Below are 14,915 nucleotides of genomic sequence, written 5' to 3'. Positions count from 1 at the left end.
TCACAAACATTTGAGCTAAATCATCATAATCAATGCTTTTTCAGCAACTCATCAGGACAATCAAAGCAGTTATTTTAGGATGTGGGGAAGATTTTTCTGTGACCCAGTTTTTGATCTTGGGCGCTACTAATCAGGCCTTGTCATTGGTTTGTAAATTCTATATTATATTTGTACAGTTCACTGTTTGTTAGTGACTCACAATATACACCATTTTCTACTGTCATTTACTCTGGAGAACATCACCTGTTTATTTTATGTATTTTGTTTGGAGGCCACATGACAACATACTGTTTTGGATAGGGATAGGTGTTACTTGGGCTTAACGCACAACCAGTCTGCATATATGCTCACTGGCCACTTGATTGGTTATCTGTTCAGCTGCTTATTAAAGATCGCATCTAAGTACTCAGACAAATTGCAGCAACCCAATACACTGAAGCATAGTCAAGGTGGCCTCCTGAAGGTCAGACTGGCCAGACTGCTTCAAGCTGTCAGAACTTCAGGCAACAGTGACTCAAATAATCACTCATTACAACCAAGATATGCAGAAGAGCACAGAACCTGTCAAACCTTGAAGCAGAATGGCTACAGCAGCAGAAGACCGCATAGTATCTGTGTTTAATAGCATCAGAAAAAAATACATTCAAGGTTTTATGATGCAACTTAAAAAAATTGGAGATAAATCCAAAGTCGAGCCACTCAAATGAGCAATGCTCATTTAAAAATAAAAGTAAAAATAAACAGGACACGAGGACAAATTGCTTCAATGGGTTTAATTTTAACTGAAATACTGTTGTGCTGTTTATATAATTCAATTCACAAGACATTATGTAAAACATTCAGGAATATTGATGATAAAATACGCACAAAAGCATGACAGAAAATATATTAACAATCCCTTTAAGACAATGTGACCAAAAACTGTACATAAAAAAAACAAGGACGCAGCTTCTGGACCTGGAAAGTGAAGCCAATGCAAACTGACTTAAGCCTGCATTTCCTTCACAGGCCACTAGGGGCAGCTCTTGTAGTTCCAAAGGTCTTTAAACAAACTGCTGTAGTACTTATTTGACCTATAAGCTAAGTACACAGCTTCTTCACTAAATAAGGGTCTCAGACACATGTTTCACATCAGCATGATGCTATTTTGATTCTTCTTTTTTAAAACTGTATTAGTGCAGGTATACCTATTGGTTGACAACTCACTACTTTATGGTCAAGCAGTGTTGTTTCTTTCACAGTCACACCCAGGTAATGCTGAGTTTAACTCTTTAAGAGTTAAACTCAGCGTTGCCTGTTACCTGTTAAAAGCCTACTAAGAGTAACCCTTGAAGCTGTTTTCTAAACTGACTGTTTTTTTTGTACAACAAAATGACTGTGTGTTGGTCAGAATTTAGTGAGGGGGGTGTCTGCAAATGCAACTACCCTTGGAAACTATTTGAGCACTAAAGGTGGTCAAACCACACCTTTATTGATAAATACAGAGGTGTCAAAGTGGTCATTAAAGGTACGGGGAGGCATTCAAAGGTCATCTTTATGGGTGAAAGAGTTATTTAAAAAAAAAAATGAAATGGGCAAATTGTTCAAGTGAAAGCTTCTAAACAAGGTTTCACAAGGCTACATCCATGTTTTATTTTACACAGCCTTAAGGCTTTACACACCGGACGCATAAAATCTGTGCGAATATTTTGTTGGTTAAAAATATTTTATGAGAGTCACCTATTCTTAATGCAGTCATTTATATGTTTGAAACAAGCTCGATTTTTTCACTTGGCAAGAAGTGTGCTGTACCTTGAATCATGCACAGTACTGAATATACAAATAGTTAGATAACAGTATTTTACCTCAGACACTGCTCTGGGTCAGTCGGCTCTCTGAACACGAATGTGTTCCCAACTCTGCCAACAAGAGCTCAAACTGCCCCACTGACATCATGAAATATGTCCGGAAGCAGTCGTGATACAGCTTGGATGAACCCAGAACTTCCCAGGACCGACTCATCATCGCTTGATGTTGGTTTTGAGGATGAATTTTCCGCAAAAGTTTGGAACAGAAAAAAATTCTAAATTTTATGTCACTTTTTTTTAAAATGCACTTGGTGTGTAATGGCCTGTAGGTGTGGGATCCAAGATGATGGTGTGCTAAGAGGCAGCTTCCCTGATTGTGAGAATTACCCCTTTAAGAGGCACAGGCACAAATCCACAGGCAGCACGGAGATGAGACAGAGCGCTCTCCAGTCGTCAGTGGTTAACAAACACCTTCACTGCATTGCAAATTTTCCCAGGAAAACCAGTATAAAAGAGCCGAAACATGAGACGGTAATGGGAGTCACCAGTATACGAGAGTGAACAGACACTGCTAACATAATGCACAAAGTATCACACAAAGCGCTGGAATGTACTACGTGTCACTGTATTGGTGCAGGCACGATGAATAACCTCTATAATATTATCAATATATATCCTTCATAAATGAATGCAGCATTCTAACAGGTAAGAGGGTGTACTCTTACAGTTTTGGCAGTATGTTGTCATGTAACTGAAAGAAGGGTGGTTTGGCATTTTGCTAGACTTTTTGTCCAAGTCTTTAAAGGTTTTGTAATGATTGTAGTTTTTGAAGCTTAAATGTCTTGACTGATTTAAAAAAAAATTATGGCACTATACAACGATAATAAGGTTTTGTTTTCTGGATAAATGGATGAGCAGCAAAACACCCTCACTGATCCAGCCTGGTCCACCCAACCTTAATGCCTTTCATTTGCTTCAGTACAGGCAGGTTTTTTTCATAATGCGCAGGAACTCCTGCTGGTTCACTTCCCCATCTCCATCCCTGTCCGCTTCATCTATCATTTCCTGCAGAAACACACAAAACACGAGGAAATGAAAAGAAGAACTGAGAGATGGAGAAAGCAAAACAAGCTGGCTTGATAGCATTCATGAGCAAATGCTGTGTTGACATTATTCTAAACTGCCTTCACAGCCTTTGGCTTTGTCAACACAACCCACCAGCTAGATACAGTAATATGCTTTTGATATTTTATTATTAGCTCTTTTATGCCATGATGTAGAGCCTCACCTGCAGCTCTTCATCTGTCAGGTTCTCCCCAAGCTCTTTGGCTACCCTCTTCAGATTCTTGAATGATATCTTGCCCGTCTCGTCGTCATCAAACAGCCGGAAAGCTTTTAAGATCTCCTCCTTAGAGTCCTTTTCAGCCTAAAATTAGAGAAGAGGGAGAGTACTTTACTCCGGACAATACAACTCTTTAGTAACATAGAATTAAAAGCAATGCAACACATGTCTACCATTTTCTGCGTCATGACAATGAGGAAGTCTGCAAAGGAGATCTTTCCTGTGCCATCCTTATCAACTTCACCTATCATCTTCTTGATCTCCTCTTTCTTTGGTTCAAATCCCAGAGCTCTCATGGCAACCTGACACAGAGTAAGAAACGCAGATATTCAAAGCATACATAGGTAATTATCCTTCCTTAGCAGCGGCAGGATAAATTATGTATCGTATCAGTGGGACATAATAACAATTAATCTGGTCTTTAGCCGGTCTTAAAAAAAAGGTAAAAAAAAAACTTCAAATAGAAGATTGTAAGGTTGCTTCCAAACAGAGTCCATCACTGTGCAATGAGAATGAGTATTTACCAGCAGAAAAACATTTTAAAAAATGAACTTATTTTATCCCCTTATATATTTAAGCCCTTTCAAAATAGTGAACAAAGTCTTTACTTTGGGTCGATAGTCATCATTTCAGTTTAACTTAAATAAATTTGGCTAAATGAAGCACTAAATGATGAGTGTGCCAAATAACTATATATGCAGCTAACTGTACATGTAGACATCAGGGCATGAGATATTTTACCTTAAGCTCCTTCACATCGATGTATCCAGAGCCATCAGTGTCAAACAGCTCAAAGGCCTCCCGGATCTCCTGCTTCTGTACCTCCGTCAGCTCTGGCTTGGGGGCTGTCTTCTTGCGAGGAGGGGGCACCGGACCCTGCAGGGATGGTCTCTTGGCAACGGTTGCCTGGTGGTGGGGACACAGGAGGAAAAAAATATAAAGTATTGTATTCAAAACGTGTTTTCCCCCATACCTAACCACTGCCGGTTTACAGGTTATACCAGTCAGATGCCACAAACGAACACGGAATTACGTAATTTCTAAATAATGAAATATGTTCACTCACCATCAGTTGCTCTATGTGTACCTGGCAAATCTGGCTGCAGATCTTTTAGGCCAATCACTGTTTTCGTCTGGGCTGTGACGCTGTCATTTTGGGAAGGGGAAGACAATAAAGCGGTTTCCAGTTTACATCACTGCTTTAATGACACCTAGTCTGGGAGAAATATGTTATACAGTAAAGCATCGTTCTTATTTCGCTGTAACAGCCTACCTGCTAAAATGTGGATGAAAAAAGAAAAGCGCAGGCGAACCAGCTTGTGTCACGAAGCGGATGTTTGATTTGTTTACCTTTTGTGCCAGCGGACAACCAGTGGTTCCTGGACGTGGAGGAGTTAGAGAAAGGATGCACGGAGGCACAACGAGAAGTAGAAATCAAACGCAACAGTCGGGAAAAAAGCTGATTGGTTGGTGAAAATCACGGGGTGCTTTACGGTAACAACATTCACAGCGGCGCAGAAGGTGTGCTACGGATAGAAGCTGCTTGGAGATAATGTGGAGATCTGAGAAGTCATACCTAAATAGATATGATGTCATTTCATTATGTAAATGGTGTGATTCCTCGTGGTAATCAGTTTAATTTCCTCCGTGCTATGGATTCAGAAACACACTGAGAGTCTAACACAGTCTGATGAGACAATAAATCAAGTCAAAGTCAGCTTTATTGTCAAAAACCATAAGTACAGATCATAGACAGGAATTTGAAATTGCAATGCATCCACGGCCCCCAGTGCACACTAAAGAACATAAATTAAAAATATAAAAGTAAAATAAAACGCTTATATACAACACAATATAATACAGTCTTATATAAACTCATCATTGCTCACAATAATGCACAATGATAATAATAATAATAAGGGTTAGCACGACGTGGAAAAAGCATAATCTTCTCCAGAATCAATAAAGAAGAACATGAAACGAGAAGTTATTAGTCCAAGTTATATGGAGTTTAATACTGCAATTAGAAGGCTCTTCTTATTTTATTTATATATCTATTTATTTAATTTTTTCTACACACTTTTCTACACTCTGTGATATTTGCATCATATGTGAGCAAGTTATTTATGCTTAAGCACAGATCTTGTAATATATGCACCGAGATGGTGGAGATCTGTGCCAGAGATGCCTGCAGGATCAACAAATTAATCCACGAGGCTGGAAGCATCATTGGCCTGAATCTGGATGCGCTGGAGTAAGTGAGGAGCAGAGGTTCACTGATATAGCTGCTCTCAGTCACGCACAATCCATCATCCCTGCTTCATTCCACCCAGCAGACCCAGCAGACCTCATTCTCCCTCAGACTTTCTGAACCCTGCTGCCATAAAGAACGCTTCAAGAAATCAATTCCGCTGCTCTCTGCAAAACTCACACAAACACGAGTCTGTATTATACCTTCTTGCTGTTGTTTCTCAGACTCACTGTGTGCATATTATTTATTCATGCTCTTTTGCACGATCTCAGTTTTATATATTTTTTTCTTTAGCGTCATTTTTTCTATTCTTCATTTTTATCACTGTTGTATACAGTGGCGGTCCTAGCCTGTTTGGCGCCCTGGGCGAACACTCCCTCTGGAGTTTTACGATTTATTTTTGGAGCAACCGTAATCCACATTATTTCCTTAGGGATTAATAAAGTATTCTGATTCTGATTCTGATTGTTTCAGGATGACCTGCCATTATCCAATGACACATCTGCTTTCCTGTATCTTTTACTCGTTTCTCTTCCTCTTCTTTTCTCTTTTTTCTAAGCTGAGCACCTGATGACTTTGAACTTTTCTTGTCCATCTTCCATTGGTTTTAATTTTGCACTCCAGTATGAACACAAATCCCCCAACCCGAGGATCACCACAACATAACCTAATAGACCTACACCTTAGTTCACAGACTGGCTTTGTCTAGGGTGAATTTCTGGGATTTCGCACAACCCAGGATTCAAATAAGGAATACATAATGGGCTTGGATTTACATCATTATGAATGAAATGTGCTCTATTTGGAAGCAGCCGCCCCCCCTCCCTTTTCGATGGGTTGTGTGTGAGACTTTAAATCATCAAACTGTAAATTATACATTTTAAATTGTTATTGATCCCTTTACTCCTGGTCCTAAAGTGTATATTTATTTTCTTACTCTTCTTATATTTATTGTTTGTTTACTTGCACTGCTGTAACTGGAGCCTCGTCGTATTGTCTCTCTATATACTGGACTGTATGTAGCAGAGATGACAATAAAGTTTACTTTGACTTCAGCAGCGAGCAGGCGCACCGAGGACTGCCCGTGTCGCCCCTATCAAAAACCGCTACTGGTTGTATATGCCAACACGCCTCACATTATAAAGCCTTCACTCTGCTTGCAGTACTTTCATTTTTGGCAGTTGTGTAAGCTCTGTTTGAGTGGCTTGTAGAACAAAATGTTTGAAGTAAGGCTGAGATGGTTTGGACATGTGCAGAGGAGAGATAGCGGATATACTGCAGAAAAGATGTTGATTGTTGGGCTACTAAGTATCAAACATCACGATTTTCAAGCTGGCTCCTTGAAGTTAGATTTTCAAGGGGGCGTGGTTTTTGAGCTGGCGGACGGCTGAAATAAGCTTCTGCCCCCTGATTGGTCAATGTGGTGGCGTTCTTTGACGTATCCCAAATACTACTGGCTTTTCGCAAGGGTCAGCTTCGTGACTTGACCAATGAGAGAGCGGTTCTCTCTCAGCTGATTGAACATTTCAGGTGGGTCGTGCGCGGTTTCCTTGGGCTCGGGTATATGACACAGGAAACAGTGTCGCATGCTTCTTGTACGAAAAGTCGTCACATTTATCTTGTCTGCGCTGAGCATCGATTTTCTCCACGCAAAACTTTTTCCCACGCTGCCTGAGACCCACCACGGTTTACTTACGTGTTGGTCACTTCTCATTGGTTTCCCATGGCTACACGTGTGCGACCGGTGAGTTAAAACATCATTATCAGCCCAGTTGTGCTTTGATATTTTATATTCACTTGTGCTTGTCAGTAATCGCCCCCCGCTTGTTTTGATACAGAGTAGTAAACGGTGTGCGGTCATCGGGGGGTCCGGTTTCTTGGGCAGACACCTGGTGGAGAAGCTGCTGGACCGAGGCTACTCTGTTTCTGTGTTTGACATCCGTCAGAGCTACGAGCTGCCCGGCGTCACCTTCTACCAGGGAGACCTGTGCGACAAACAAGTGAGGCTGCTCTTTCAGATCTCTGAGGGCTCAAAGGTCAAAAAAGAAAAAAAAAATGGCTAGACCACAAAATATTGGGTGATAATCGGGTTAAAAGGCCTTAAATTATTGCTTATCGGGTCAGTTTAAAGAGTAAAGATTTCTTTAAGTGCAATTTTCTAATTCATTCTTGCACCAGATAACAAAACTCCTTCCCCAGGACAAACAAATGCAAACCAAATTTCACCAGGTGTCTGCTTTGTTCTGCTCCAGGCTCTGCTGGCAGCTCTGAAGGATGTGTCCTTGGTCTTTCACTGTGCCTCTCCATCGCCTGCCAGTGACGACCGTGCTCTGTTTGAGAGGGTCAACATCCAGGGCACACAGACTGTTATCCAGACCTGTATAGAGTCTGGAGTACAGGTGAGGGAGAGCATTTAGGTGCCTAAAGTTCACTCTTTAGAGAATAAGAGAAGACAAAGTGTCTTTAATGTGCAGTTTTGTTTTGTTTTTTTCTTTGCCAGAGGTTGGTCCTGACCAGCAGTGCCAGCGTGGTGTTTGAGGGGACTGACGTTAAGAACGGGAGAGAGGATCTGCCGTATGCCAAGAAGCCCATTGACTACTACACAAAGACCAAAATTGAGCAGGAGAAGGTAGGCAGGAACGTAGGAGGGTGTATTCGAGTTTGTTGGTGTGACTGGCAAGGCCCTGTAGTTGGCACTGTAGCCCAAAGGCAAGAGAGAAATTTTTATTTGTTATTTTAAACCAAAATAGGAGTGAAATGAAGGCTTTAATTTCCACTTTTTGATGCAGTCAGTCATACATTTTAGAGAGAACAGGAGAAATAATGAACTCTTCATTTGCATTTCATTTGAATGCATTTACAAGTATAATTTAGCCTCTTGTTTTCTATTGTCACATTTTTAAGCCTCATCTAGACTGTTTGTATCTGTACAGTTAGATACATAGAAAAAAAACCCCTCATCTTGATAATGGCTGAACAGAACAGCTGGAGTAATTATGCAGATTATGGAGATGCAAATGTTATTAAATATATTAAAATAAAATGGATAATTTAAGACAAATATAACGGCATAAGGAAGAGAGAAAAACGAGAAACAAAGACCTCACAGTGGATTGTGCATGAATGCATAAATACACAGATTTGTGTATTGTTTCCAATCTGTAAACTGACTCATCTCAGCAATATTATGATGAATAGATCTTTTTTTGAATTCTCAACATATTATTTGTTCCATCTGACATATCTTCCTATCTTCATTACTCAGTTGTTATACAATGGAGGGCCACATTTGAGCCATCTAATAGTATACCTCTTTTTCCATCCATCTTCTTCCACTTATCCAATTCACGGTCACAGGGGGCTGGAGCCTATTCTAGCTGTCATAGGGCGAAAGGTGGGGTACACCCTGGACCGGCTGCCAATCTATCACAGGATTAACACCTGAAGACAGACAACCATTCACACCTACAGCCAGTTTAGAGTCACCAATAGGGCTTTGGAGCGTGTTGAACCTAACCTGCATGTCTTTGGACTGTGGGGGGGAAGCCAGACTACCCAGAGGAAGCCCATGCAAGCCCACAGGGAACTGTAGCTTGCCTCCACCAGTGTGTGAATGTGAATGAATAGTGGAATTGTTAAGCGCTTTGAGGGTCTCGAAAAGTGCTATATAAATGCAATCTATTATTTATTATTTATTATTATTATTATTATTATTATTATTATTAACATGCGAACAAATAAAAATTCCTACTAGCCTACTTCTTTTGCTTTTAAATGCATATATACATGCATTCTCCACATGATCTTGTTGCATTATTTTGTTAAGATCCAATATTTAATCTGGTAACATTTTAACGTTCGAGTTAATGGTTTCTATATTAACGTAAGTTAGGTTAAAAACTGTTCTTGAACCATCAGAGCCAATTCAAAGAATTCAAATCTAGTCACCGCTAGAACAGCTGCCTTATGGAAAAACAGGTTTTTGGCTTGGGTGCACAGCCTATGATACCTGACATCTAAATGATGAGGTTCAAAAGCACATAGGCTAAATTTTTTATTTTTTTTTTTAATGTGTATTAGTGCAGAGAGAGTCCAAATGTTACATTTATTTCCCTCCAAATTTTTATTCCTTAATTCTTGTTTCTTGTCCATTTGCTATTCTGTGGGTTGTCTGAGAAAAGTGAGGCCTGTAGGGGCTTAGAGCTGAAGTCTGGAAGTTGCAGACACTCTTTTGCAGCTGTATCCTATTCTGTTTTTTGTGTTTAGCTGGTCCTCAAGGCTTGTGACAAGCAAAAGGGCTTCCTCACAGTTGCAATTCGGCCTCACGGCATCTTTGGTCCTCGAGATCCACAGCTGGTTCCCATCCTGGTGGACACGGCTCGCAGGGGCAAAATGAAATTCATCATTGGGTGAGTCATAGCATTTTAAAAATTTAATAATCACTCACTTAATAGAAACAGCTTGAATATGATAAAACACAACTAACAAACTGATAAGACTAAATGATAATCAGTTCAGCAACAATCACTGCTGATGATCTGAAGGTCTGCTGATTTTAGTCCAATTCCTATGCTTCTTTGACGACATCAGTGCACGTGTGTCATAAGAGCTCAGAGTAAAGCCTGCGTCAGCAAAAAGACAAGAAAAACACCCCCCAATATATTTTTGAGGGAGCCAGCAGCTGCTGCATCTGCATGTACTGCCTTCAGCATAAAACACTGTGATGTGTTGTTTGTGGTGTGGAAGGCTGGACTCACAGCATTTGACAGAAAGTGACAACATGGAGTTGTAGGATTTGAAAGCGAGGCTTTCTTTGGTCTTGAGTGGGTTTTGATGGTGAAACAATACCGAGTTGAATCAAGGATTTTAGCATTCTCTTCTAATAAACAAGTTAAGTTATCAGTGAAGTATTGGTGTTTCTGAAATACGAAGCTGAAAGCAGCCTTGAGATAGTGGCTCAGCCCACACAGCCATGTGAAAAACAAAACAAACTTGAATTGCTTTCTGTATGACGTTATCAATCTCTCACATAAAAGTGGAGGAATTTTGGCCCACTCCTTTTTACAACATTGCTTCAGTTCATTGATGTTTACCCACAACTCTGTTTAAGGCCTTCTATGGTATTTCAGCCAGGAAGGGGTGTGGACTTTGACTGGTTCATTGCAACATACTGATTCTGTTCTTTTTCAGCCATTCAGCTGTGTTTGGGATCATTGTCCTGTTGCGTAACCCAGTTTTGCCAGAATTTTAGCTGTCGGATGAATGTTCTTACATTTGACTTTAGAATACTTTTCATGGTCGACTCGTTGACTGCAAGGTGTCCGGGTCCCGTGACTGCAAAACGAGCCAAAATCATGATTCCCTCCATTACCATGTTTATGCTGATATGATGTGTTTGGGTTTTGTCAAATGTGGCACTGTGTATTCTGGTCAAACATCTCAACTTTGGTTTGGTCCATCCAAAGGAAATTGTTCGAGAACTCTTGTGGTTTGTTCAGATGTAATTATGCCAACCTATGCTGTGCTGCCGTGTTCTTTTATGACAGAAGAGGCTTTCTCCTGGCAGTCCTTACAAATGGGCTGTACTTTTTCAGTTTTTTACGAATTGTACTGTCATGAACTTTAACTTTTAACACGCCAACTTACACATGTACAGTCTGAGATGTAGCTTTTGGGCAGTTTTCTGAATATTACTCAATCTGATCTTGGGGTGAATTTGCTGAATCGTTCACTCCTGGGAGAATTGTGGCATTGTGTTACCACACACCTGACTGCTCAATGCCAATAAAGCGCTCAAACGTTTGCTTTCATAGCAGTGCTCGCACTTGCTGATGATCAACTGTTCATGTGATTAGCAGCATCTGACAACAGCTACTTAACATTGTAATTCCTGTGAAAGCAGCATGAAAGCGTGCTACTACCACTAATTATTAGATCCTAGTACTTATTTTCAAAAAGGATGTCTTGATGGTTTTCAGTTAAATAATTAGTTTTTGTCTCCTTCAGTGATGGAACCAATCTGGTAGATTTCACCTTTGTGGAGAATGTAGTTCATGGACACATTCTGGCTGCTGAACGGCTGAGAGCAGACTCCCCCATATGTGGGAAGGTTAGTTAAAATAAAATCCACAGCAGTGGTGGCACCAAGTGGTTAACATGCTTTTCGATCAGTTAATTTACTTTAATTTTTCTCCATTTGTCTTCCAGCCATATCACATAACCAACGATGAGCCAATTCGCTTTTGGGACTTCATGTCTCAAGTATTGGTGGGTCTTGGATATCCTCCTCCCCGCTACCACCTGCCTTACAGTTTGGTGTACGGACTGGCGCTTCTCCTCTGGCTGCTGTCCGTACTATTGAGTCCTTTAATATCTTTCAAGCCAACTTTTACACCGATGAGAGTGGCTCTGGCTGGAACCCACCACTACTACAACTGTAAACGTGCCAAAGAAGACCTGGGCTACACACCGGTGGTCAGCCTGAAGGATGCGATTGCACGCACCGTAGAGAGCTATCCTCATCTCAGATGCGAGGCTTGACAGGTGGCTGGAATTAGAGACTGCTGAGACATGTAGAGCTCTGGGCATTTATACAATTAAACTCATAATGAGAATAATGTGATGCGGTAATACTAAATGGAAAATGATGGAAGTCACTAGTGATAGATAAACTTCACCATGTGAAGCATTTGTATGCCTTTTTTATTTTTCATGTAGCATTCCACCAGTAGATGGCAGCAGATGGTGCTGGTATTGGTGCCCTTATTGCAGTCTGATCATAAACAAACTGCAGAGTACATCCACTCTTAATGCCAGTACAGTGATCACAGCTGATTTTTGTTGTCTTCTGTTCTTTGTACTTGTAAACACTGAGATGCTGCTCTTGAGTTTTCAAAATGCCTTTATACATTCCTCCACATGCTCTTGATAGAACATATATATATATATATTTACATGTGTGTAATATATGATTATGTGAATGTTTGGCCTGGAACAGACGTTGCACAAGTTTCTGACATGCTGTTAAGTGAAATCTTCAGCGATACTGTAGACAGTCTTGTGCTTACATATTTGTTCCAACTGTCTGGGCAGAAAGTCCTTTGCTGATTAAACTTGACAATGCCCTCATGCACAACGTGAGGTTTTCTTAGGAAATGTTTTTCAGAGTTTGGAGTGAAAAGAACTTGAATGGCCTTCACAGAGCCCTGACTTCAACCCTGTCACATACCTCTGGGATAGCTTAACTGGCTGATTGTAAACCAGGTCTTATTGCCTAACATCAGTGGTTGACCTCGCTGATCATCTCGTAGCTGAAAGGGGACAAATCCCTGCAGTCAGGTTGCAGAAGTATGTGGAAAACTTTTCTAAGAGAATTGACTGCACCGTCACTGCAAACATGCCCACGCAAACAAGGCTCTCAGACGCATCCTTCAGCCATAAACCGATACAGAATTTCATTGAAACACTAATTGGTTAGAAATGCATCTGCAGTGTGGGACATTACAGAAAAAACAAGTCCTAACTTGTTTGGCGTCACGACAGAAATCAGGATTTTGACAGCCAATACATTTGGGTCTCTCTTTATTACACACTGTGTTGAAGCCAAGGGGATTTCTTTGTTGTTGTTTTTTTTTTTTTTTTTGTAGTTGTGGTAGTTAGTGCAGGTTTATTATCTGCTCTTTGCTTACCTGGCAGCACTTTTACAAAGTTGCCCACACCTTGCCTGCAGGGCAGAGCCATCTGTTATTTTTATTTAGTCTCTGCAGTCTGCTATAACTCCAGACCTCCCCAAGGGGAACTACTGTTTAAACAACACTCTCACATCATTATGATATATATATATTTTTTTTTTTACTTTTTTGGGACTGTTCATATTCCCTATGAATATCCAACCATTCATGTCTTCATCCGGTTTGGGCTGGAACATCTCAGCTGTCATAGGGTGAGGGATGGGGAATGCACTGGACGTACCTGTTTGTTAAATGTCTAATAGAGTGATTCACACTTACACCTACAACCAATTTTAAATCACCATAGTGCTTAATGTGTAGGTCTTTGGACCTACATGGGAGGAAGCCGTAGTACCCACAGAGAATCCGCGAACTCCACACAGAAAGGTCATGGCCAGGCAGTGGATTCAAACCCAGGATCTTGTTCCTGCACAATGAGAGAACAAACCTCTGCTAACCTCTGTACCAAAATACTTCCTTGGGTCGGTATCTTGTGTTGTTGTCCACGGGGACGACATCCTGAGGAGAAAATTAGCAGAATGTGAGTGCACCATTTCTGATATAAGAGGAGAAATAAACGCAGCCACCAGTAGTGGTTTCAGTGCACAGGTAAATGCATGCACATCAGTCTAATAAAATTCTGATATGACATCATGTGAACTAGATTAACATCCACAGGTTCCAGTCACTCAGCTGTTAGGTGCTGGGTGTCATAAGCATGGCGTGTGCTTTGATGAGTCAGGGAGACTCTGTGTTATTCAAGCACTGTCATTAAAAACAATGATGGGCTGGGTAATACTAAAACACAGCTATAATCTTAATATTTACACATCCATCTCCTACATGGAAATGAGAAAGTTGAGATACTAATGACGTCGTTGACACTGACGTGCTTCACTGCGTTAAATGCATTGGTTACATTACTTAAGTTTGTCTTTTCCCTGTTCAGCATTTCTGTCATTCCTTGTCTTCGTGTGGTGAGAATAAGGTGGGGGTTATGTTCAGATACTTTGCATTCTCATTTTAATTCTGAGCAGCAGCACCCTAATGATTCACTTGCTAGAGTCAGAGCCACTGGGCAAGGCCGTCTGACTGGTTTCTTCTACAAGGGAACAAGGGAGAGAGATCCAGGTGAATAATACACGTTAGCATTTACACTTGCAAGTGTGCTTGCCAGAGCGACACTTTGGCATTCAGAGTTGCCAATTTCCTCTTCCACCTACTTTCTGTGACGTGTTGTGAAACCTATCTACACCCTTTCTGTGATTTTGAAACGGCCTCGTAAATATGTACACAGACTGTTTATGGGGTTTTTGTGCTTTTTCTAAGGCACAGTGTGGTTTCAGAAAGTTGAAACTGTGGCCAAATGCTCAGAAAGTGTTCTTTTGCCATTTGTAGGAGAAAAAAATTGCTCGACAATTGCAGGCACATCCTTGACTTTCTCTTACACAAACATGGATATAGTCGCTCGGATTGAGCAAACAGTTTGTTTACAATGGGCTTTCATTTGTTTTTCTTCCTAGGATATCCTGCGTATTGCAAAGCACAGGGTAATCCATAAATGACCTTTACCAGAGCTTATATAAGAAATTCAATGTTCACGCCAGCATTCATGATTTTTCCTTCACAGAAACACACGTGAAAGTATAAAACACCTTTGCTTTAAGAATAAAATTAAGAATGTTCCAAGCTTGTGTTCTATTTTTTCTGACGACCGCTGTTTCTCTTCATTATCTCGGCTCTGTGCTGTGTTCTTGTTCTTGTTTTAATGCTTGTGCTTCCTGGGCTGTCCTACCCAGTGAGCA

At 40.7% G+C, this 14,915-nt stretch overlaps 2 protein-coding genes across 3 annotated transcripts; one reads left to right on the top strand and one right to left on the bottom strand.

The window, feature by feature from the left end:
• Window positions 1-1,557: 1,557 nt before the first annotated feature.
• cetn2 (centrin, EF-hand protein, 2) lies at window positions 1,558-4,482 on the bottom strand. 2 transcript variants are annotated; one of them, XM_082543312.1, is made up of 6 exons: window positions 4,403-4,482; window positions 4,196-4,275; window positions 3,871-4,035; window positions 3,303-3,431; window positions 3,076-3,213; window positions 1,558-2,852 (listed from the first exon to the last, which is right to left on the bottom strand). In XM_082543312.1, the coding sequence occupies exons 2-6, from the start codon at window positions 4,196-4,198 to the stop codon at window positions 2,763-2,765; spliced, it is 525 nt and encodes a 174-aa protein (XP_082399438.1). In that variant the 5' UTR covers window positions 4,199-4,275; window positions 4,403-4,482; the 3' UTR covers window positions 1,558-2,762. The 2 variants fall into 2 exon arrangements, with proteins under 2 accessions (XP_082399438.1, XP_082399437.1); XM_082543311.1 differs by lacking the exon at window positions 4,403-4,482 and having other exon boundaries at window positions 4,196-4,396.
• Window positions 4,483-6,882: 2,400 nt separating this feature from the next.
• nsdhl (NAD(P) dependent 3-beta-hydroxysteroid dehydrogenase NSDHL) lies at window positions 6,883-14,799 on the top strand. Its single transcript, XM_082547702.1, has 7 exons — window positions 6,883-7,124; window positions 7,219-7,380; window positions 7,633-7,779; window positions 7,881-8,009; window positions 9,647-9,789; window positions 11,387-11,489; window positions 11,588-14,799. The coding sequence occupies exons 1-7, from the start codon at window positions 7,104-7,106 to the stop codon at window positions 11,918-11,920; spliced, it is 1,038 nt and encodes a 345-aa protein (XP_082403828.1). The 5' UTR covers window positions 6,883-7,103; the 3' UTR covers window positions 11,921-14,799.
• The last annotated feature ends 116 nt before the right edge of the window (window positions 14,800-14,915 follow it).

This window comes from Aulonocara stuartgranti (genome assembly GCF_965226115.1).
Source record: "Aulonocara stuartgranti genome assembly, chromosome: 2".
In the NCBI taxonomy this organism is placed as follows: Eukaryota; Metazoa; Chordata; class Actinopteri; order Cichliformes; family Cichlidae; genus Aulonocara; species Aulonocara stuartgranti.
This window is presented reverse-complemented; position numbering and strand designations above follow the sequence as displayed.

Bases quoted from the DNA above. Each gene is read 5' to 3' on its own strand.
- cetn2 (XM_082543312.1), bottom strand. The intron at 3,214-3,302 runs GTAGACATGTGT...CTCTAATTTTAG, and splicing joins TTGTCATGACGCAGAAAATG to GCTGAAAAGGACTCTAAGGA. The intron at 2,853-3,075 runs GTGAGGCTCTAC...GTGTTTCTGCAG, and splicing joins TGACAGATGAAGAGCTGCAG to GAAATGATAGATGAAGCGGA.
- nsdhl (XM_082547702.1), top strand. From the start codon at position 7,104: ATGGCTACACGTGTGCGACCG. The intron at 7,125-7,218 runs GTGAGTTAAAAC...GTTTTGATACAG, and splicing joins TGGCTACACGTGTGCGACCG to AGTAGTAAACGGTGTGCGGT. The intron at 8,010-9,646 runs GTAGGCAGGAAC...TTTTGTGTTTAG, and splicing joins CCAAAATTGAGCAGGAGAAG to CTGGTCCTCAAGGCTTGTGA.